The sequence below is a fragment of the Lutra lutra genome, chromosome 8, assembly GCF_902655055.1.
Source record: "Lutra lutra chromosome 8, mLutLut1.2, whole genome shotgun sequence".
NCBI lineage: Eukaryota > Metazoa > Chordata > Mammalia > Carnivora > Mustelidae > Lutra > Lutra lutra.
In genome coordinates this window covers 42,318,551-42,340,549 of record NC_062285.1, presented here as the reverse complement: position 1 = coordinate 42,340,549, position 21,999 = coordinate 42,318,551, and the positions used below count along the sequence as shown (strand labels likewise).

Sequence of the window (21,999 nt, the reverse complement as noted above, 5' to 3'; positions counted from 1 at the left end):
AGAACTGAGGATCCCTGACTTCCTCCAGCAATTCAATTTAGTGCCTGACCATCTTCAACACAACCGGCGTCCCAAGATCCTGAGGGAGAACCGTGGCAAGACGAATGACGAACATCCCTCTCAGGACCACCATATGTTTAGTAGAGACTTTTCTTTCTTATTATTGTCTGGAGTCCTGGCTTGTCTTAGATATATTTGTGTTGCTTCTCTTAGTGACAAAAAGGGGAAAAGATTTACTAATGTGACGCATGGGTTATGACTACCTCTGGATGTTTTATTGCTGAGTGTTCCCAACTCCCAACAAATAGTAAGTGAAATGGTCCCTTCAGATGCTTTATAACCATTTCGCTTTTTCTCTTTTTGATTTCTGCATTTTTTTTTTGAAGATTTTATTTATTTATTTGACAGACAGAGACCACAAGTAGGCAGAGAGGCAGGCAGAAAGGGAGAAGCAGGCTCTCTGCTCAGCAGAGAGCCCGATGGAGGGCTCCATCCCAGGACCCTGGGACCATAACCTGAGTTGAAGGCAGAGGCTTTAACCCAATGAGCCACCCAGTCACCCCAAAGTACTGATTACCGCCTGAACCGGACTTGAACCCTGGACCCTCAGGTAAAAGTCTGATGCTCTACCGACTGAGATACCCAGGCCTCCCAGAGTAGCTCAGTTCTGATTTCTGTGGTTTTAACTGTATGTGATGTTCTGTACCTTTTGGCCAAGCCCTAAAATTCCATTTTTTCCTCCCACACCCTGCGGAGGAAGGGGATGTACTGGTTCCCAACAGCACACATGTGGGATGAACTGAAGGAAATGGGGAAAGCATGGTGACAAGCAAGGCATCACGAGGTCTCTGACCTTAAAATTGTCATTGGTGCGACCATCCTGGACTGCTTCCAAGACCAAATACTGGCTGCTACTACTCACTGAGTTTTCACCTTTCAGAGAGCTAGATTGCTTAGCTCAGTAGTAACACAAGAGTCTTCTGCCTTCCATGACTTTGTATCTTTTTTTCTTTCTTTGTGCTTTAGAGGGAGATGAGAAAGTGATTTCTTTAATGGGGTTGAGTTGGGTATAGTCTGCTAGTAAAGCCTCTGTGAAGAGTTATTCTCTATCTTTTTAGTCCAAAAAAAAAAAAAAAATTCACTTAGGAAGAATTTTCTGGGTATCAGTTCTGTTGTGAGTAGTCAAGGCATTTCCTTTTTGTGATGATTTAATTCTTAATGCATTTACTCTTGGCCTGCTCCTGTGAGGTATGTTTTGTGAGATTCTGAGCCCGTATGAGGAGTTCTTACTGTAACTTCTATTCTCCAAGTTTGAGAGCTCTTCCTCTGTTGGTGCATTCTTTCTTGGGAGAGAAGAATCTCATGCCTTAGGTTAGATTTCTGGGAATTCTTCAGAAGGTGAATTTAGTCTCCATGTGTTGGGACATGGAAAGGATTTTATCTTGAAGACCTCCACTAGATTCATTCCTTCTAAGGCTAAGGGAAAGAAAGAATCTGTGTAGTAATGTAAACCAAGATTTGTCTTTGGGACATGAAGAACTAGGGGAGCTTCCTGAGACTTGACGACAAATCTAGAAAAGGAAGGGACACGCTCTATGATGCATGTATGTCAAAGACCATTACCCATATTCTTGCTTCCTGTCTGTGCTCTTGGAACAGTTTCATAATTAACACAATTGCCTGGCACCCCAGGTTTATCTAAGTGAAACACCATCTTTTCTGCCAAAAACAAAGCAAGTGAACAGTCCTGACTTAAACCTACCTACAGAAGCCTTGCCTTTGGTGATTCTCCAAGTTGTCCTTACAGCTGCCCCGATATACTAATCATTGTGTGAAACAACTAATAGCTCAATTCCCCTAAGCAGAGTCTGTCAACTTGCTTGTGTTCTTTAGGCTTTGCATAAAAGAGCTGTTCGGTCCGTAAGTGTTAGTCTTTTGTATGAATTTCTCTTAACCTGAATAGGAATTTTCCAGTTTGACTTCATGTGAAAGGCTTCTTCTTCTTTTTTTTTTTTTTTTAAGATTTTATGTATTTATTTGACAGAGAGAGACACAGTGAGAGAGGGAATACAAGCAGGGGGAGTCAGAGAGGGAGAAGGAGGCTTCCTGCTGAGCAGGGAGCCTGATGCGGGACTCGATCCTAGGACCCTGGGATCATGACCTGAGCCGAAGGAAGACACTCAATGACTGAGCCACCCAGGTGCCCCAAAAGGCTTCTTTCTGACAGTCAGGGAAGTGCCATTTAGTTCAAGGCTGGCACCTTTTTCCCTGTAGCCATTGTGCCAGAGGATGTTTGAATTTAGGGCAAAGGATAGCCCCAAAGAAGATCTCTTGATGCCACCCTGAATGTCCCTGAACCCCGCCTAAATGTTGTTACAGGATCTTTCATCTTTTGCTTCTTCCTCTATGCTGCATCTCCCTCCTTGGTGTTGCCAAGAAGTTAGAATCCCTTCTGGTTGCATGGAGCCTCATCACCATAGCGTTTGTCATATGGGGCCAGAATGCATGTGATTCCTTTCTTATCTCAGTTACTTTGTGTACTTGGTCCCCTTCCCTCCACAGGTCTGCTCCAGCTCAGCCTCCCACTGAAGGGGCAGAAGGGACTGCCCCAGGAGGGGGCCCCCCTGGCCCTCCTCCTAATACGACCAGTAACAGACGACTACAGCAAACCCAGGCACAAGTGGAGGAAGTAAGTGGAGAGCTTTTTCTCTGAGAGTTTCCAGAAGATGGAAGTTTAGAACCTTTTTTTTTTTTTTTTTTTTAATAAAGGGGTGCCTAAAAGCTCTGGGAAGCAAGGCATCCCTGAGTTACACAGGACCAGACTTGAGATTCTGTTGTTTTTCACCCGTCTCTAGCAGGGAAGCTTACTAGCTTTGTTTCTGCACCCCTTCAGGTGGTGGACATCATGCGTGTGAATGTGGACAAGGTCCTGAAGAGAGATGAGATACTGTCACAGCTGGATGACCGAGCTGACGCCTTGCAAGTGGGAGCGTCACGGTTTGAGACCAGCGCTGCCAAGCTAAAGAGGAAGTATTGGTGGAAAGACTGCAAGGTGAGTTTTCTTGTCCTCTCTGCCTTCTCTTTCTGGGCCTCAACTCCTGGAAGAAAAGAAAACGCTCAGCTTCTACCTTCCTCACCTCCCAGGGCACTGAGGAACCTTGAGGGGAGGAAATCTGAAAGCCTCCTTGAGATGCAGTACCCAGAATTGGCCACCAGGGTAGGCTAGAGCGCTCAGAACCACTAACTGGGTGCCAGCCGTACCCTGAGGAGTTGGAAAGTGGTCAGTCGGGCTGCTTTTCCCTCAAAGATCCCTGGGAAAATCTTGCCTCATCCTTCCCCACACATAGCCAACATTAACTCGATGGCTAGGATAGGTCTATATTTAAATACCTGCAGCTTTTAGGAATAAGCTGAATACTTCACAATGGAAAATGAACCAACTGACTAAAGATCCGGTGTCTGCACCTCCATGGCATTCCTTTCAAAGCCTCAGGCAAAAGGAGCCAAGTGAGATGGAGTGAGCCACAGATGCTTGGATGTTTCTGGGAAGCCTCAGCTGTGGTGCAGGGGTGGTTGTCTCATGGGGAACTGGAGGGTTGGGCCCTTCCTGAGAGACCCGCCTATTTCCTGGGGGATGAGTGGTTTCTTCCACTGTCCTCAGGATGGAGGAGGTTCTTTTCCCACATCTCTAGTGGGAACATCCTCTTTCCTCTTCCCCAAATCCAAGGACCCATTTTTTGGTCAATGTTTCCTCAGATGATGATCATGCTGGGAGCTATCTGTGCCATCATCGTGGTAGTTATTGTAAGTAAGTATCGCTGAGATTGCTGGTGGGGTGAAGAGGTGGGAAGGTCCTGGAGTCTTCTCCCAGCCCTGCCTGCCTTCCTGCCTGCCTGGGGAGTAGGGCTGCTCTCACTGAGGTATGGAGATCGCTGCTGTGGGATCATCACCTGGTTTGGGAGGGAGGAAGGGCAAAGACAAGGGACTTCCTTGATGGACAAGCCTTCCCTCTGCAAGATCTCGTGGGAAGATGGTCCTTCCTATTCTGAGGAAGTGGGGCTGTGCTGTTTGTTACTGGCTTGGGTCAGAGGGAGACCACGGGGATGGAACACCTGCGACTGAAAGGCCTGAATGTCTAGTAACGTGATGTAATTTGCCCTCTTGTTTTCTCCTGTCTCTTTTTCTTTTCCATCTGGGACTTCCTGATTCCTGTGTCCAGTCTACTTTTTTACTTGAGAATGTGCCACCCCTTCCCTGTTCTCCATTGCCATCCAAACTCACATCCCTCTCCCTCTGTTTGCTCTCTCAACGAACGTCCCCATCTACCTTCCTCCACCCTGTCCTGGCTTCTCCATCGCCCATTCCTCCTTTTCTGTTGCTCTCATTTGCACTGTGTCCCTCAACACTAGAAATGCTGCTCGTGGCACAGTCTCGAAGTAACTCCCTAAAGAGCCACAGCTGGCACCTCCCTGCCCCCTTCTTATGTGCACTCAAGTTCCCCCAAAGCCAAAAAGAATTGGAGGCCAAGAGAAGAGGAAGGGGTGTAGCCAAGGTGACGTGCCCAAGAAGCTGTCAAGATTGGGGAAGGAGAAGGGTGTTGGTGCCCATGATGTCACCAGGAAAGGCCAGGTCACTGGTGGGAGGGGGCTGGGAACAGCAGGGAGAAGGGCAGCTCACTCAGGACTGCCCTGATCACTAGGGGCTCTTCTCTTAGGCCAGACCTGAAAAGGAGCCTGGGGTGGGCCCGAAATCCAACTTGGTTGGGGTAGTACCCTTTTGGAAAGTCAAATCTGTTTTTGCAATTATTTCTGATCTGTCCGAGACTTTCTGTCATCAGGGATCATACAGCCTTTTGCTTTGTTTTCTGGAGACCTATAGAAGGCATCTTAATTGCAAAAGGACCAGCTTCACTCCCATCCTAGAAGCAGCCCTCTAAGCTCATAACTACAAGGGGGTCTCTCGTCCACATTTTCTGCAGGATTCTGTATCATTTATGAGAGCACCAAATAATTTCATAGAGCCAAAGCTGGGGATTCTGAGTTAGTTTTAATTGTTGGAGAGAACAAGTATTAATTATAGAGAGACAACGAGTCAAGGGCCTAATCTGAAAATAACAAGCTTGGAAGTAGCCACTTGTTGCCAGCTCGTTGGGGAGGGTCCCACTCCTCCCTTCCCCTTGATAAAGCATGAGGTGTTAGAATTGAGGATACCTGGGCTCTCCAGGACTGCTTTCCTCTACACCATTCCCATGTACTTACCAAAGATAAGGATGAGGCAGGAGGTCCTTCCTGAAGCTGGCAGATTCTGAGTATTCTGAGAAGTCCAGTATACCCCCCCCCCAACTGGTCTTGGGTGGGAGACGGGACCGTCTGTGGACAGGTGGGCATGTGCACTGCTGTGCCATTATGGGCCCTCTTATCTAGAGCCACCTGTCTTGTTCTTCCTGTGCTGTGTTCCCCTTCTGAACTACCTGTACCCTTCTGAATTCCACTTTGCCTCCTTTCCTTTCCCCTCTGCATGGTTTGTGGGGGGAGACAGTGGAACCCGAGGGTGGGAGGCCACGGCTGGGCTTCAGGATAGCTTGTGGAGTGGGACAGACCCAGGCGTGAGGGAAGGAGGGAGGCTGAGAGCAGCAAGGGGGAATACCCATGACCCCTTATTCCTCCAGTCCTCCAGCCCACAAGCAGGAAGAGGCTGAGGCCAGGCCAGGCCCAGCCAGGCTGGGTCTGGGTGCTTCCTTTCCATGCAGCAGCATTTCATTGCACAAAACCATCCTTCCTCTCCTTTTGCCCCTGTTTCCCACATTCCCTTCGTCCTGCCCCAGGGCAGGACTGAAGAGCTGGAAGAAAGCAGTCAGTGTACCCTCCCAACGGCCCCCTTCGAAGGTCTCCAATCTCCTCTGGGCTCCTCCTTGCCTAATGCAGGGGGTCACCGCTGGAGAAGAATTGCCACTGTCCTCGATGTGTCCTGAGCCTGGAGCAAATTCGCCCTCTTGGCCCACCCAGCCCTGTCACAGGAATTCTTTCCTGGGTTTCTATCCCTCTGAGGCTCACCAGATGTAGTTGGCTTTGTTCTTCTGGGGATGTTTGGCCTTCTACTTTCTTTCTCACCCCACCCTGTACCCTCTTCTGTGTCTTTGCTGTCCCTCTTCCCTCCCACCACCCATGTGCATGAGCAAATATGCAACCAAACCCTGGGACTTTGCAGTCAAATGAAGCCGAGCTTCCCACATCCCCTTCTTCCTTGGTTTGCCATGAGGCGATGTGGGGTTTCCACTGTGTGTCTGTCATCACTTCTGTCTTTTTTCCTACCCCCCAACCTCATACTTGTATAGAATAATAACTGTTGTACTTCCACCCCAGGCATGTGGCATATTTACTAACTTCATGTATTCTGAACAAAGGCAAAAAAAAAAATATATATATATAAATTCCTACCACTAAACTGACTTGGTTGTTGTTTGGGTTGGAGTAACTGAGGAGGGGCGGGGGAAGGGTTCTTTTCCTTTATGGTGTGTTGTTGCATGAGGCCGGAAGGCTGGCTTACAGGTGCCGTGTGGCACTCTCGAGATAAAAGATCCACGTGTTGGCAGAGGAAGTGGTCTCCGCTCTGCGTCTGTACCTGGCGCGGCCCGACTCTTCCAGGTGCTAGTGAGAGGAAGTGGTGACAGGAAGTCAAGTGGGCATCTCACATATCACATCAGAAACCACTGCAGGTTTTCTCTGACGCCTCCCCTCTGCCTCCTTCCTATGTCCTTGTGCTGCCCGGCCTGTCCGAGGGGGTGCCCACGTGAGGCCTCTGTGAACACACCCTGTTCCCCAGCTGAGTTCCGCTGTCCTCACCAGACACATCTTAGAGTTGGATGGAAGGAGAAATCTCTCCTTGGCAGTTGAATGAGGGAGGCGCTGTCCAAAAGAGCTCGACCTTAATTGTGGCTCAGAGTTCCAAACAGAGCAACCTGACATGGCTCCCCAGGGCCGCCTCTGAGGGCCTTTGTTTCAATACCCTGAACACTCTGCCAGTGGGTGTGGCAAGGTTTGAGGACAAGGCTCAGTTGGGTCTGGTGTGGGGAAAGACAGGAAAGTGGAAAAGCTTTGTTTCTGAGGACACAAGAGGCTTTTATTTGGACAGAGTTCAAATGCTTGTGTGTTATGGCCCAACTGCCACACCCCTTTGACCCACTGTCCCCCCCACTCACTCCTTTTTTTAAAAAAAGATTTATTTATTTTAGAGAGGGAATGAGAGCATGAGTCGGGGGGAGGGGCAGAGGGAGAGAATCTTCAAGCAGACCCCCACTGAGCATGGAGCCCCATGCAGGTCTCCATCTCATGAACCATGAGATCATGACTTGCCCACTTACTCCTTTCTTAGTGTTTTCCCTTTTTCTTTTCTACCGTAGGCTCATTTTTTAACCTCCTACCCAGACATTCTGCTTTCTACCACCCTCTCACCTCTTCACGTTTTCTCCCTTGGTGTTCAGCCCAGGGACACAAGGAAGGAAGGCAGAGACCCACACAGAGCCAGGGTCCCCAGGATCTGTGCCTTCTTCATGCCTTTCTTGGGGCCTTTTTGAGCTCTGAGACTTGGGCTGGAGTCCTTCTGGACAATGTGACTACTATTCCCTTTGCTCTGAGGCAGGCGGGTGGTTACCCAGAGGGCCTCAGAGTCTTGGCAGATCTTGGTGAGGTAGCTAGGAGAAAACAAGAAGGAAGGAGGATGTTTTCAATTAAGGTAACCCCAAAATCCAGGGGCTGTGGTATGGGGACTGGCTGGAACTCAGGACACTTGGGCTTCATCCCTGGGCTGGGTGGGGAGGTGGCTGGAGCCAGCTGATCTGCAGGTAAGGAGGGGCAGGGCAGGGCTTACCTTGCCGTCTCTGAAGCACCAGGAACAGCAGTGCAAGAAGGAAGAGGCTGCTGGCCAAAAGGACTCCAAAGGCTGTTTTCTGCTCTGTAGGTTGAGAACAGCACAGGCAGGAATCAGTAGGTTGGAATAATTTTTGAGGCCACACCTGCCCCAGCAAGAGGGACAAAGCAGGGAGAGAAAGGGAGAGGAGAGAGAGAGCATGTCTGCGCGTGCTCCCCCATCCCTGGTTAAGGAGTTCATGGCAAGCGTTCTGCTTTCACCTAGGAACTGGGCACACTGTAGTATTCATACTTGTTGAAGATTGTGGGATGTCCATGTGTTTTCCTACCCCTTCCCACCTTGGGACATTTAGAGAGATTTACATTAGATAAGTTGTTGACAGGTAAACTGAAATTTTGACTAGCTGGGAAACGAAGTAAACTGAGACAAAACCCCAGTTCTGGGGAAGCTTGCAGTCTGGCGAGCCACCAAATAATGCCCAATGCTCCTGGATGTTTGCATTTCTTGTTGAAAACCTCTCTATGACATTCTGTGACTTTAGGATGAAATTGCAGCCTGAAAGCCCATTGTGATCTGCCCCCTAATAGCATAGAGGGTTTAAGGCTGTAGAGCAGTCAGTGCCCATTTTTCATATTTTCTTTGACCATTTACTAGGTAGGTGGCCTTGGGCAAATTCCCTGACATCTGTAAAAGCTAGTTTGCTCATCAGTAAAATAGGAGTCATGATAATACACGTGATCATATAGCTAACTGCTTAGTACAGTGCTTGATTCATATAAATGCTCAATAGATGTAATTACTTTCAAGCTCCAGGGCCACTTCTCCCTTTTCCCACATACCCTTGGCTCTAGCTGTGCAGTTCCCCAAGTTCTCCTGAGACTGTTTATAATCTGGCCTTCACATATGCTGTTCTTTCTGTCTTGGCTGTTTTCTTCCCCCCGAGCTAGCTCCCTCGGCTGGCGTCAGTGGCGTCAGTCCCTCCAAACTGACTAAGCTCCTTGAGGGCAGGAACCCTTGGTCTCCAGCTCTCAGTATACTGCCTGGGGCCCTGGAACCTGGGGTTTGGTGGAGTCTTGGGATGTGGGGGCAGCTAGGATGGGGGGCTGCCACTTCGGGAACCAAGAGGCAGAGGCTGAACAAAGTGCTGTGGGAAGCAGAACAAGACCAGAGACTGAGCTGGGGGCAGGAGAGCCATGAGCCCAAGTATGGAGGTAGGAAAGGAGGGCAGTCCTAGTACCTGGTGGGAGGATCTGGGTGCTGGCCCCCAGGGGCTGCTCCAGGGAGCTGTGGGTGACCTGGCAGGTGTAAGTGGTGCCTGCAGGGTCAGGTTCTACGGTCAGGAAGGAGGAAATGCTGTAGGTGCCCGCTGCGCTTTGCCGGAGGCTGGAGAAGGAGGCGCCAGAGACTGGGACCGGGGCTCCGCCTGGCTCCTCTCGGCTCCATGTCACAGTTATGTCCAGAGGATAGTAGCCAGTGATGCTGCAGATGAGGGTGGCTGGCAGAGTTTTGTTCTCCAAGCTGAGTCCTACTTTGGGGGAAGCTGGAAGAAAGAATGAGGAAGAAGATGCCAGAGGGCCCCAACCTGATGGCTTAATCTCCCAAAGCTTCATTTCTCTTCCTGCTGGGGGTGAAAGTAGGTTGTGGGAGCTGAAGGAATTAACCCCCAGTGGAGGGTCCAAGGTGGGTGTAAGGAGTCCACCCTGGGTGCAGGCCAGAAGGGAGCACGTCGTTCATAGGCAGTTGAAAAATAGTAGTAAAACCAAGTAAAGGTTGGCTTCTTCCCATCACTATAGGCTGCTGATTTTCAAGGACATAGTGATGAAGTACTCCTGCCAGTCAGACAGCGCCCACGGCCCCTCCTGGGTTTGCTGCTGCTCCTTCTCAGGATGTGGTCCCAAGGGACTGGGGTACTTGGGAGACAGCCAGCCAGGACAGGGCGGTGGGATCTGGGATGGGAAACTGCCTGGTGGAATTCTCCTGGAGTCTGACGGGGAATGGTCTGTGCCTCTAGGATGGTGATGGCAGTTAGGTCGTGGCAATGTGACTGTCTGCCTCTTGGGGACTTGCCCTTGTGTTGGATTCTGTCCTGGAAAACGTTCCCGTAGGTGTATCCTTTCCACTCTCCCTCGGAGACCCGAGTATGGCCTCACCTTGGACGTGGACCTGGATGATTTGTTGAGCTTGGTACAGAGAGGTGGTGATCTGACAAATGTAGGTCCCCTCGTCCTTCAGGGTGAGGCTAGGCAGGGCAAGGGAGGCATCCCCGGCCACAAGTAGCTGCTCAGGCTGCAGCGCAGTGCCCTTCCGCTTGGCCTGCCGCTGCCCCCTGGTCCAGCTGTACACCAGCTCACCGTTGCCCTTATGATGCAGCCGCCACTCCACACGGGTCAGGTCCAAGCCCGGTGCCATGGAGAAGCCACAGGGCAGGGAGGCTGAGGACCCCAGCAGGACGTTCAGGGAGGGGGTCTGTGTTGTCACTTGGAGTTCCACTGCAGTGAGAAAAAGAAGGGTGATTGTGGGCTGCTTCCTCCTTCGGCCCACTCGATTTCTAGCTGTGGGCACACGCCTGCCCCTGCCCCCTCCTCTGGACAATGAGGCCAGCTAAGCTCATTTCCCACTAGTTGGAACTACAGAGAAATGGTGCTCTGGAAAGGCAGCCTGGCACACATGGTAAACCTAACTATTTTGGAATCACTTACCCCCAGACAATCTAACAAAAGCTATGGACTTCTCACCAGACAAGTCCATAGCCAAAATTAGGGGTTACCATTGACCTTCAGGTCAGGCCACTGGAATAGCAGAAAAAGCTTTGGAACCCTGCTCCTTCCACTTACTAGCTCTGTGACCTTGGGCAAGTCACTGAGGGTTGCCAAGGCCATCTGCTTAAGGCAAGGATGCTGTGAAGATAACATAGGAGTAGGAGATTTATTTATTTATTTATTAAAAGATTTTATTTATTAATTTGACAGATAGAGATCACAAGTAGGCAGAGAAGCAGGCAGAGAGAGGAGGAAGCAGGCTTCCCTCTGAGCAGAGAGCCCAACACTGGGCTCCATCCCAGGACCCTGAGATCATGACCTGAGCCGAAGGCAGAGGCTTTAACCCACTGAGCCACCCAGATGCCCCAGGAATAAGAGATTTAAAAAGCACACAGTGGTAGTATTTGTGCAAAGCGTGTTAAACCTGAATCTAATGAGGAACAATCAGACACATCCAAATGGTGGGTTGCTCTTTGAGACAGTGGGCCTGGACTCTCCAAATATCAGTGCTGGGAGAAGATGTTCTGGACTTAAGGAAGCTAAGAGCTTAGGGCCCCTGGGTGGCTTCGTTGGTTGAGCGTCTGCCTTTGGCTCTGGTCATGATCTTGGGGTCCTGGGATCAGGCCCCATGTTGGGCTCCCTGCTGATCAGGGAGCCTTCTTCCTCCCTCTCCTGCTCCCCCTGCTTGTGTTCACTCTCTGTCAGGTGAATAAATAAAATCTTAAAAAAAAAGAAGAGGGATGCCTGGGTGGCTCAGTCGGTTAAGCGTCTGCCTTCCACTCAGGTCATGATCCCAGGGTCCTGGGATCGAGTCCCGCATGAGGCTCCCTGCTCGGCGGGGAGCCTGCTTCTCCTCTGCCTGCTGCTCCCTTGCTTGTGCTCGCTCACTCTCACTCTCTATCTGATAAATAAATAAAATATTTAAAAAAAAAAGGGGGCGCCTGGGTGGCTCAGTGGGTTAAAGCCTCTGCCTTCGGCTCAGGTCATGATCCCAGGGTCCTGGGATCGAGCCCCACATCGGGCTCTCTGCTCCGCAGGGAGCCTGCTTCCTCCTCTCTTTCTCTGCCTGCCTCTCTGCCTACTTGTGATCTCTGTCTGTCAAATAAATAAATAAAATCTTAAAAAAAAAAAAAGAAAGGGAGCTAAAGGTACAGGACAACTAAACACAATGCACGATCCTTGTTTGAATCCTGGCCTTTAAAAAAAAAAAAAAAACAAATAAACCCAAAATCAAACCAGAAAGCTATACAGAACATTATTGGGGCAGCTGGAGAAGTTTGAATTTAGACTCTGCACTGAAAGGACTACTATATCAGTTTTACAATTTCTTAGGTCTGATGCTCAGTGGCGTACCAAGCAGTGGTGGGGTTGATGGGAACAGACTGCCCTGGGAAGGGGGGAGTATTTTATCACTGATAGTGTTCAAGATTGCCAATATGGTGATGGCGTAATGGTGAGAATATGCTGAACTCTTTGCACACTGTACCCCCAGATTGCCTGCACCACTGTAGGCTGCTCCCCACCTTGGTTGCTGCTGGGGTGATGGATTTGTGATTATGAAGGAGAATATCCTTGTTATAAAGTTTGTGTTCTAAAGGAATACATGCTCTGCATGGAAACTTTTGGGGTGAAGTGTTGAGATATGGGCAACTTACTTAGTTTGGGGGTTATCTATTCTCTCATTTATTAAGAGAGAGAATGTGGCAAAATATTAATAATTGGGTATTCATTACCTAATTTACTCCCCATTATTCTTTTACCTTTTTTGTAGGTTTGAAATATCCCAAGATAAAAGGGGCGATATTTAGCTGTGCCAGGACTATGGTTGACACTGGACAGACATGAGAACCTCTCTTTTCTGATGTGGCAGGATAAATTTAGGTTGCACCACAGAAAACTTCAAGTGTTCTGGGGCTTTCTAAAGATAGAGGGTAGCCCCCTAATCTCTAGACTTGGTTGGGTCTTTTTCAAGGCCAAATACTGGATTTGATGAACTCTAGAGAAATCTATTATGATGTTCTCAATTTCCTGTACCTGCTGGGATGTGCTGGGTGGGAGAGGGCAAGGACCAGGTTTTACTGATAAGAGATAATGAATGAATTTGCATCCCTGTCATTGCTTTAATCATCTTGAAGCACCAGACCAGGCTGGCTTTCACTGGGATACAACTGGCATTTGGCTTAATAAGACTGCTAGGGACAGGGGTGCCTGGGTGGCTCAGTGGGTTAAACCTCTTCCTTCAGTTCAGGTCATGATCTTGGGGTCCTGGGATCGAGCCCCACATTGGGCTCTCTGCTCAGCGGGGAGCCTGCTTCCCTCTCTCCCTCTCTGCCTGCCTCTCTGCCTACTTGTGAACTCTCCCTCTGTCAAATAAAAAATAAAATCTTAAAAAAAAGAAAAGACTGCTAGGGACAGCATATGCGAATGGAGCATCACATGTCATTTCCTCAGATTAGGGAGGTGAAAATTATCCCAATCCAATTATTTGGGTCTTTAGGAGAAAGGACTGAGGCTAGGGGACACCTTGAGATGACTGATGTAGATGGAGGTGGGCTTGTTCCTTTTCCTTCTATTCCCCAGTAACTGACAACTTGAAAAAAAAGAAAACACTCCAAAATTTTCTTACTGCTACTTTTACATTTCTCACCTGCAGCTTGTATCATCCCCTGGGGGCTCAAGGGCAGGTTTAGTGTGGGGTGCAAGACAGCCCCACTCTCCGCATCCCTGGGAGTCTTCATCACCATGGAGACACTAGGTCCCCCTCCAGATACCTGCACGTTGGTGATGAACCAAGCTGCGTTCTCAGCGGCCTGGAGAAAATAGTGGGAGATCTCACAAGTCACCTCCTTCCCATTGCAGTCAGCATGGAGCAAGGCCTCGGCCTGGGGAATCCGTACCAAGTTCACTGTGGGGAGAAGGGCAGCATAGAGGTCTGGTTGGTTGGAGGACACCTGGCCCATGGGAAGCCAGCGCAGTGGGTGTACTCAGGCACCAGGCTGTCTCAGCAGAGGGAGCCCAGAAAGATCGGGACACAATGTGCAGGGCTCTTACCTGAGGCCTCGAAGGTAACAGGTGGGTTGTCTTTAGCCAGCGTGCCCCCTTGGAAGTCGGTGAGGCCTTCTAGGGAGCCGTCATCCAGCACTGGTACCTGCCTCAGCACGAGCAAGGCCTTCACCATGTTCCTACTGCTGGCAAGACCTCCAAGCTGCCTACCTTCCTCCACCAGGAAGCAGTCTAGGACCACATCCACTGCCCGCAACTGCCTTTCCGCTGCAGGTTAAAGACAGGGTGAGCACCCTCTTCCCAGAGAGTTGCTTCTGTGCCCAGGTCACCTACCCCAGCTGTGGAGTCATCAAGGAAGGAGTAAAAGTCTTCCAGGGTCCTAGCTGTCACTGTGTCCCTCTTTTGTCACCCCACACCAGCCTTTCTAGGAAGCACCTGCTAACTCCAGGTACATAGTTGGTAGGAATTACTTAAAATCCTGGATTTGCCTTACTTGGATGAGTTTTTTACTACAACTGGCACCAAATACTCTCTTCAGTCAAGGGAATTCTCAGCTAAAGCAAATAAATGAGCAAAGTTGCCACCGGGAGAGGAGACAGGACACTTGTGTGGCAACCATCTTCTCAATTTCCCAGCCCGCCCACTGGGTCTGCTGTACTTTCTGCCATTGCCGGTGGCCTTCCCCCCCACCCCCCAAACCTCCGGGGATCACCTCCCCAGCGGATTTCCTAGCCGGGGAACACTTCCCCTTCAGGTTCTGCTCCCAGACAGTGCCCTCTCTGGTAGGCCCCCCACCACATTCACCCAGGAGGCCCCTCTTCACTTCATTTGGCTTTGCCCACAGTCTTCTACCCTCTCCCCAACACCTTTGGTATCTTACTTTGCTGGCCTTTTCCTGTTGGGCTTAGGAGGTTATCCCGGGCCCCTCCCCGCAACCCTTTCCTCTTCCAGAATCACACCGCCGCGGTGGTGGCTCCCTGGTGCCCTCCCCCATCTCCCCCACCCCCAGCTAGCGCTCCCCGGCTCACCTGGGTCCGCCACCACCCCGGACAGAGCCAAGCACAGCATCAGGCACCATTCCAACTCCGTTCCCATGGGGGCAGCGCTCCCGCCCCCCCTCGTACCCCAGTCGCCCAGTCCCCCAGTCCCCCACCGCCCCTCTGCACGGCTTCCCGCTGGCACCGCCCCGGTGGAGAAGAGGGGCCTCTCCAAACCACCCTTGCCAGCCTGTTGCTTTCTCTTCAGTCCTTGGCCTACTTCTCTTTCGCTTTCACTTCGACTGTCACCGCGGCTGCCTTTGCTTGAGAGTGAAACCACCAGGTGCTCCTGCCAGAGTCCTGTTCCTTGTTCTCCTTTTTCTCCCCCGCCATGGCACCCCGCCAAATCCTCAGGTTATCTCAAGATCTGACTTGACTGCATGCACGCTTTTGGCTCCCCAACCAAGAAAGTGGAGCTGAAAAAAGGGGGGGGAGGGCGAGACTGAGAGGCTACTGGGGGAACTTTCTTCATTTTCTGTGGGTGCCACATCCACTCGCGATCCCCACTCCCCGACTTGGGCGGGGCCCTAACTCTATTCTGCCCTGGAGAGAGCTCCTCCTTCAGATCCCCGATCTGGGAGACGAGGCTGGGTGTGGCCTGCACCGTGAGATTGGAATTTTAGAGAGAGAGAATGAGCCCGCGGGGAGAGCTTCGGCCTGTGGCTGGCTGTCACTTTATTTTGCCAAATTTTTAGGTACACACACGTGGTGTGTATATACAGCACGTGGTGGTTCTAGGGGAAAGTGTGTTCTCCACCTAAGGCCCCACCCTTCCAGTGCAGTGCAGGGGTGAAGGTGGCTGGTCCAGGACACACTGGGGTGGGGGTGGGGCCCACATCCCACTCTCCATCTCACCCCCATGCGTCCTTGCAGGTGCCAGTCTCCAAAAGGCACTTTTTCAAGTCTGCGCACAGGAAAGAGTCCTGATGACAGGATGGTACTGAAACCCCGGCTTGGGGGCGGAGGTGGGGGTCGGGGTGGGGGGGTGTGTGTGTGTGTGCCAGGTCTCCATGCCCGGGTGGATGGCCGCTGGGGTGGGATGGAGGCGGAGAATTTATTGTAGTGATGACCCGCCCACCCAGCCTTCTCGGTGCGCAAGCTCAGGAGTAGGAAGCAGGTTCTGGTTTTCGGTAATCTTCCTGAATGGGAATGGCGCCGCCCTCTTCCTCCCTGGGGCAGCTGTACCGGCAAGGCTCTGCCGGCACCACTGGACTTTCTTCTTTGTCTGCGAGAGGAGAATGGGATGAACCTTGGGGGGACGTGGTGAATGGAGTGGAGATAAGCCAAGGTGGTTCAGGCTCGGGGAGGGCTGTCAGGGGGTTGCTAGCTGAGAGAAAAGGAAGAGGAGCGGGGAGCCAGGATCGGTAAATATGCGTTGAGCAAGCCTTCGGTGAGGTTCAAGGCATGGACAGCGGGGCTGGGGTGGTAGGGTAGGGTGCAGGGACAGGACTGGAGACCAGTATTTTGTCTCTTACTTAGTCTGCATTTTCTTTGTTGATGGAAGAACAGGGGTCCCATCACGGTGAAAGCAAGAAACATCCCAGAGAGAATGACAAAAACGCGGATGCAATCTGAGCTGCACAGGGGCCTTTGGGCTGTGATAGGCAAGGACCACGCAAGGGTTTTTGGAGAGGGCCTCAGCCTTGACTCCCCTCAGCCCAGACCACCTGTCACTCCTCTTCCTGTCTCTCTCTCACCCCCTCTCCCACTCCTACCATTTGACTAAATTCTTTCCTAATCCCTAGACTCTGCTTCTTCCCCTTCTTCCCCCTACTCCTAGGAGCTTTCTGGCTGGCTTCCCTTTCCTGTATGCAGTCTCCCTGTGGGTAGAGAATGGGGAGAAGACTCCCCATTCTGGCCAATGGGTTGAGAGGGCTGCGGCAGGCAGCCACCTGAAGTCAGCCAGAGTCTGAACCTGCGGAACTGTCCTGGGCTCCTTCATCCCGGGAGAAAGAGGCAGGGTGAGCAGCAGCAGGGAACCTCCCAGGGCACAAGCCTGGGCTGAAGGCAGGCCCAAGGCTTTACAGCTGCCCTAAGAGGCCCAGGGAGATGGGAAGGCTGACCAGCTAGCCAGGCAGCTGATGTGGGGAGGGTGATGTTTGGGGCGCGACCCTTATCCCCATGGCTGGACAAAGCATTGGCCGGAACTTACTTTTGGTGTAAGGTAAGTGGGTGGGTTGTGGGTGTGGGTCCGGGGCCCAAGACGGTCGAGGCAGTGTCAGCAAAGGGTTTGAAGGAGGGTCACACTCTGTACACTCCTTGTCCCTGCACTGCCAGCCCTTGGGGCAGGCACACTGTGCATTTGCGGTGAGGGTGCAGTTTCGAATGAGAAGACCTGGGGACAGAAGAGGAACACAAGAAGCTCAGGCCTCGGAGACCTGCCAGGCATGCTTGCTAAGTTCTGTCCCGAGCTCCCATCCCAGGCCCAGCTGCAGGGACTCCTGCCCCAACCACGCAAAGGCTGCCCCTCCCTCCCTGTCACCCAGGGCCTCTGCCTTTATTACTAGTGTCATTAAAGGGAAACACTTGGGTTTTTTCCCTTTACTCATGGTTCAGAAAATGCCAACTGCAAAAAGTAGAAACAGCTTGCAGGATTTTCTCTCCTATTCCCTGGCACTTTGATAACTTCTCATTGAAGTACAAGAGACAGACAAAGACGTACACAGGTCACAAGCGTAAAGCTTGAGAATGGCTTCAGATGGGAGCCACGAACAAGAGCAGCAGTGTCCCTTTCTAGTCACTACCTCCTCCCACCCACAGATAGCCACCAGCCTGACTTCCTAACACCACGAGTCACTTTGCTTATTTTTGTACTGTATTTGTCTAGTCATGCATGTGTACTCACTTGTGTCTGACCCTCTTCCTCAATCCCTTGTGAAATTCATCCATATTGTAACTGCGGACTGCTCCTTCTCGTGCGGTATAGCATTTCACTGTATGAATATACTGTGATTCATGTGTCTATTCTGTTAACGAGCATTTGGGTATTTTCCAGTTTTTAAGCAATCAGGAATAGTGCTGCTATGGTCCCTGATGGGTTTTTAAACTTTACTGGAGCGTTATTTGATTAGTAACATACTTTGGCTTTACAGTGTAAATTTTATTCAAGTGTAGAGGTCAGGTGCAGAGTGACTGTCAAAAAATTCTACTAGGGGAGGAGGATGTGAGGGGCACTGGGTGGGTTTGTGCTCACAGGTGGTTAGGATTAAAAAGAGGAGAGTGATTCTGGGGAAGGCACCAGCACCCGGATGTGGGCAGGCTTGAGCCCAGCGTGGTGGGGCCCTGGGACAGTGCACTCGTGGGGACCCAGGGAGAAGAGCCCTGACGGGGCAAGCGGGGTGCAGAAAGGAAGGCTTGGAGGATGCCAAAGACAACGACCAGTGCTCTAACAATTCCTTTAGCAGATGCCTTTTGCCAGGAAAGGGAAAGGGACACAGATTCCTTCTTCCCATCCTTATTCTGCTTCTTTCGGAATTCTGACTAGTAGCTGCTACCAGAATTTCGTTTCTTTGTGGCTTACCAGGAATCGTGAGCCAGCCTGGACAAGGGTCCACAGGAGGAGAACAGTGATGGGGGAGGTGACAGGGACTGGGGAGAGGAGAAGAGGTAGGCAAAGGTGAGGAAGATCACCTCAGATGCCAGAGGCGGTGGCCAGGAGGGTATCTGCCTGAGGGGAGGAAGGGTTAAAGAGAGAGCTGGGCTTGGTTCTGCATGGGAGTGCCATCATTTTCAAAGATGAGTATCCAGAGACCTGGGAGTTCTCTTCACCACGTATAACCTGTGCCCCCAATTCCAGGCTGATGTCTGGCGCCTCTCCATTTACCCAGGGGAACACTGAGGTCCAGAGGGGCCACACTTATTCAGCCTCCCCCTGGCCACCTTCCCCCTGGTGTCCTACAGCCAGTAGCTGTATGGGTGCTATGGAGGCCCACGGGCTGAGTCTTCCAGAGAAGTATCACGGATTGCCTGGTCTGGAGCCCAGCAACGGGAGGGGGGGCTGGCTCAGTATTGGGAAAAGGCCTCCTGGTGGGGCCTACAGCGAGTGGGGAGACTCTGACTAGAATATTCCAACCCGGGGCACCTGGGTGGCTCAGTGGGTTAAGCCTCTGCCTTCGGCTCAGGTCATGATCTCAGGGTCCTGGGATCGAGCCCCGCATCGGGCTCTCTGCTCAGCAGGGAGCCTGCTTCCCCCACCCCCCCGCCCCGCCTGCCTCTCTGCGTACTTGTGATCTCTCTCTCTGTGTCAAATAAATAAATAAAATCTTAAAAAAAAAAAAAAAAAGAATATTCCAACCCTGCTAGGGTTGCTGCCAAGAAGAGAAAAGCATCCAGTAACAGATTTTTAAGTTAAGTGGACTGAGGAATACTTATGTATGTAAGATATTGTTTTTTGACCGATTTGCAATGGCAAAACCTTTTATTTAGTTCATTTTTGGATATGACAGTCTAAAAGGCCTACTGAGCCCAAGCGTATTTTATAGACAAGCAGGGTACTGGTTCAGTTCCAGAGCCCTCAGAAGGGTCCTGAGGGGGAATGTTTGTTCAAAGAGGCCACTTTAAAGTCTGTGCCTCTATCCCGGCTGGCCTACAGTTTCTGAAATTCTAGCTAAGCTAGAGGAATAATAAGAATTCATAACACAGCTGCAGACATTACACTTCTTCATTTAAAAAAGATAAAATTATAAAGCAAACAAGAAAAACATGGGCCGCATACATATTCCTTTTCCTAAATTGGCTTTTATGCCAAAAAAAAAAAAAGAAGAAGAAGAAGGAGAAGAAGGAGAAGAAGGAGAAGGAGAAGGAGAAGAAGAAGAAGGATGTTACCCATTGGCTGGTATTGTTAAATCCTAAGAAAGATGTTCTCCAAGTTCCAAACAAATGCATGCTTCTAGACCAAGCCAGTTCATCCATAGTGTGTCGATCATCTGAAATCTAGGATCCTAGGGCCACTTCTGCTTCCTTTTCCTCACTTACTCCTTTTTCTTATGGTGATCTGAGTGGTACACCCATTCGCGGCAGCCCCCCACATTCTGCTTACCCCTTCCTTGTAACACCAGAGTTCTCCCCGCACCAGTACGTGTCCTGCTCAGGGTCCCCCACTTTCCCGCATTGGCTCCCCTTGCAGTAGCCTCAAAGTGACAAGCTCTGGCCCATTCCTCCTTGCTTCCCCACACCCATCTCTGCCACCTTGGCCCCCAGAGGCTTGCCCATCTCACCAGAGTTACAATGCCGACAGCTCTCACAGTGGCGCCGGGAATGGTGGTCTGGGGAGAAGGAGGCCCCCTGGATGCACGGGTCACACTGAGCAGACTCACCATGCTTGTCACAGTCCTTCATGAGGAAAGTCCCTGCGAGCAGAGGTCCAGGGTCAAGGCCCAAGGAAGGCCACTTCTCTGCCCTCTTCAAGGCTAGTACAGGATTCCTCTTTTTGAGCTCAGACGCACTCTCCTCTGCCCTCCCCCCCCCCCAAGTTCCCAGCGAGGCCTCCTCTCTCACCTGGCTTGCACATCTGGCAGCACAGCTCTCCCTGGACCAGGTAGTGCTTCTCAGGACAGGCCTTGGGGGCTGGGGTCGCTGAGAGACCCGCCAGGGTCCCTAGAATCCACAGCCAGCAAGGAGGTGCCCGGGTCATGGCTCTTGCCCAGGGAGCCCTTTTCTACGTTCCAGTTACTGATGCCTGGCCTCCTTGGAGCTGGCCCCTCCGTGGGGTGCTGGGGCCTTACTCGCAGTACCTCCTGGGTAGCAGCTTCAGGCCCTCTTCGAGCTGCTGGCTTCAAGTGGCAAGCCGACCTTTGATGGCAGCTGCAGCTCTGTGGTGGCTGGTTTTTTTTCCGCAGAGCCGTGACTTCCACCCCCTCCCCCTTTTCTGTGTGCTGGGTGCTGGGTGCTGGGTACCAGGGAGAGTATTAAAGGGCAAGTGCTGTCAGAAGACCTGCTGCTCTTCAGAGACCTCCATCCCCCCCAAGACGCCCGCATCTCCTGGCCGCTGAGATCGGAACCCGCCCGTGCCTCTTTTACAGAATGCTGGACGCTCAGTTACCACCTCTCCTGTTCACGTGCTCAGACACAAAGATGCCCACGTTGCCCCCTGTTCACAGCTTACAAGCTAATAACAGTTTAGAGAGGGAGGGGGAACCTGAATCGAGTATAGGTCCACAGACTTTTAGCTGAAACTGTTGGGGTCAGGTAAGTTTTAGAATTCAGAATTTTTCAGATTTTAAGGAGTAACTAACCCCGCCAGGCGTCCTCATGAGGCCAGAGTAGCACTCAATCAAGCACTTTTCTGCAGCAAAAGAATTGAATACTGGGGCACCTGGGTGGCTCAGTCGGTTAAGCATCTGCCTTCGGCTCAGGTCTTGATCTCAGGGTCCTGGGCTTGAGCCCTGCATTGGGCTCTCTGCTCATCGGGGAGTGTGCTTCTCCCTCTCCCTCTGCCTGTGCCCTTCCCCACAGTTCATGTTCTCTCTTCTCTCTCAAGTAAGTAAATAAAATCTTTTTTTTTTTTTTTAAGAATTGAATATTTAAACTAAGTGGGGTGAATGAGGACCGTAATTAACCCTTGCATCCACTGAGGTCTGGTTTTATGGCCAAAAGACTTTGCTACAGAATTGTTCAGAGTTGTCAACAAGGGACTTAAACCTGTGCTCTCCTCCCTGTTTAACTCTGCTAAGAGATCATGTGTGACCTCTTTTCATCCTCCTGCCAGCCTGTGGAATAAGTGTCACTCCTGTCCATCTAGCCTGCCCTTGTCACCTCACTGTCATCTTCATCCTACCCCCCAGCCTTGGTGCTTGGGATTAGATTCCCTGGGTCATCTCTTCCCTGTTTCCGCTGTTCTCCTGGGAAAGCTGATGGGGGGACATTGGAACTTGCTGGACTTTTCTCTCTCTGAGTCCTGGGAACGCATGGCTTATTTCTCCAGGCCACTCTTCATTCAGGGGCTTTGCTGTTGTTTCCAGAGTGCTCATAAAATGTCACACTCCTGTGACCTCACCTGTTAGCTCTGTTTTCTCTCTCACTCTGGTTTCCTTTCTCTTCATATTTTCCATCCTCTTGTCTTTCCCCAGCCCCCTCTTCTCTTTAAGAGGGTCCTCACCCGTGGGAAGCCACATATGAGTGTGATCTGAAGAATTACTACTACACAACCATCCTTCTCACTGACAGCACGCCTGAATTCCCACCTCAGAGCAATAAGCTTGGCATCTGAGGATTGTGCTGTCACAAATGGTCCAGCCCCATCCCCAGATGATGGTCACTATTTACACTATGAATCTTTTTTTTTTTAAGATTTATTTATTTATTTGAGATAGAGAGATAGAGAGAGAGAGAGATTG

General features: G+C 51.0%; 3 protein-coding genes across 8 annotated transcripts in view; 1 reads left to right on the top strand and 2 right to left on the bottom strand.

Annotated features, from left to right (window-relative positions):
- Positions 1-21,999, top strand: part of VAMP1 (vesicle associated membrane protein 1) — a 77,778-nt gene that overhangs the window by 1,120 nt on the left and 54,659 nt on the right. For 3 of the 4 annotated variants that reach the window (XM_047743146.1, XM_047743145.1, XM_047743147.1), the window contains 3 exons: positions 2,563-2,689; positions 2,894-3,052; positions 3,757-3,808. In XM_047743146.1, coding sequence (XP_047599102.1) covers positions 2,563-2,689; positions 2,894-3,052; positions 3,757-3,808 — 338 coding nt within the window. Of the gene's footprint in view, positions 1-2,562; positions 2,690-2,893; positions 3,053-3,756; positions 3,809-4,219; positions 6,445-21,999 lie in introns of those variants that run through there. The other variant, XM_047743148.1, reaches the window with a different exon arrangement.
- On the bottom strand, positions 7,098-14,798 carry TAPBPL (TAP binding protein like). Its single transcript, XM_047743139.1, has 7 exons — positions 14,657-14,798; positions 13,677-13,895; positions 13,273-13,530; positions 10,017-10,355; positions 9,104-9,406; positions 7,867-7,950; positions 7,098-7,690 (listed from the first exon to the last, which is right to left on the bottom strand). Exons 1-7 carry the CDS (start codon positions 14,721-14,723, stop codon positions 7,647-7,649), a joined length of 1,314 nt encoding a protein of 437 aa, XP_047599095.1. The 5' UTR covers positions 14,724-14,798; the 3' UTR covers positions 7,098-7,646.
- On the bottom strand, positions 15,318-20,457 carry CD27 (CD27 molecule). Of its 3 annotated transcripts, XM_047743142.1 has the most exons (7): positions 20,162-20,457; positions 19,882-20,013; positions 16,814-17,000; positions 16,658-16,661; positions 16,523-16,601; positions 16,141-16,263; positions 15,318-15,890 (listed from the first exon to the last, which is right to left on the bottom strand). In XM_047743142.1, exons 1-7 carry the CDS (start codon positions 20,295-20,297, stop codon positions 15,766-15,768), a joined length of 786 nt encoding a protein of 261 aa, XP_047599098.1. In that variant the 5' UTR covers positions 20,298-20,457; the 3' UTR covers positions 15,318-15,765. The 3 variants fall into 3 exon arrangements, with proteins under 3 accessions (XP_047599098.1, XP_047599097.1, XP_047599096.1); XM_047743140.1 differs by lacking the exons at positions 16,523-16,601; positions 16,658-16,661 and having other exon boundaries at positions 15,321-15,890; positions 16,141-16,260; positions 16,818-17,000; positions 20,162-20,451; XM_047743141.1 differs by lacking the exons at positions 16,141-16,263; positions 16,523-16,601; positions 16,658-16,661 and having other exon boundaries at positions 15,319-15,890; positions 16,818-17,000; positions 20,162-20,455.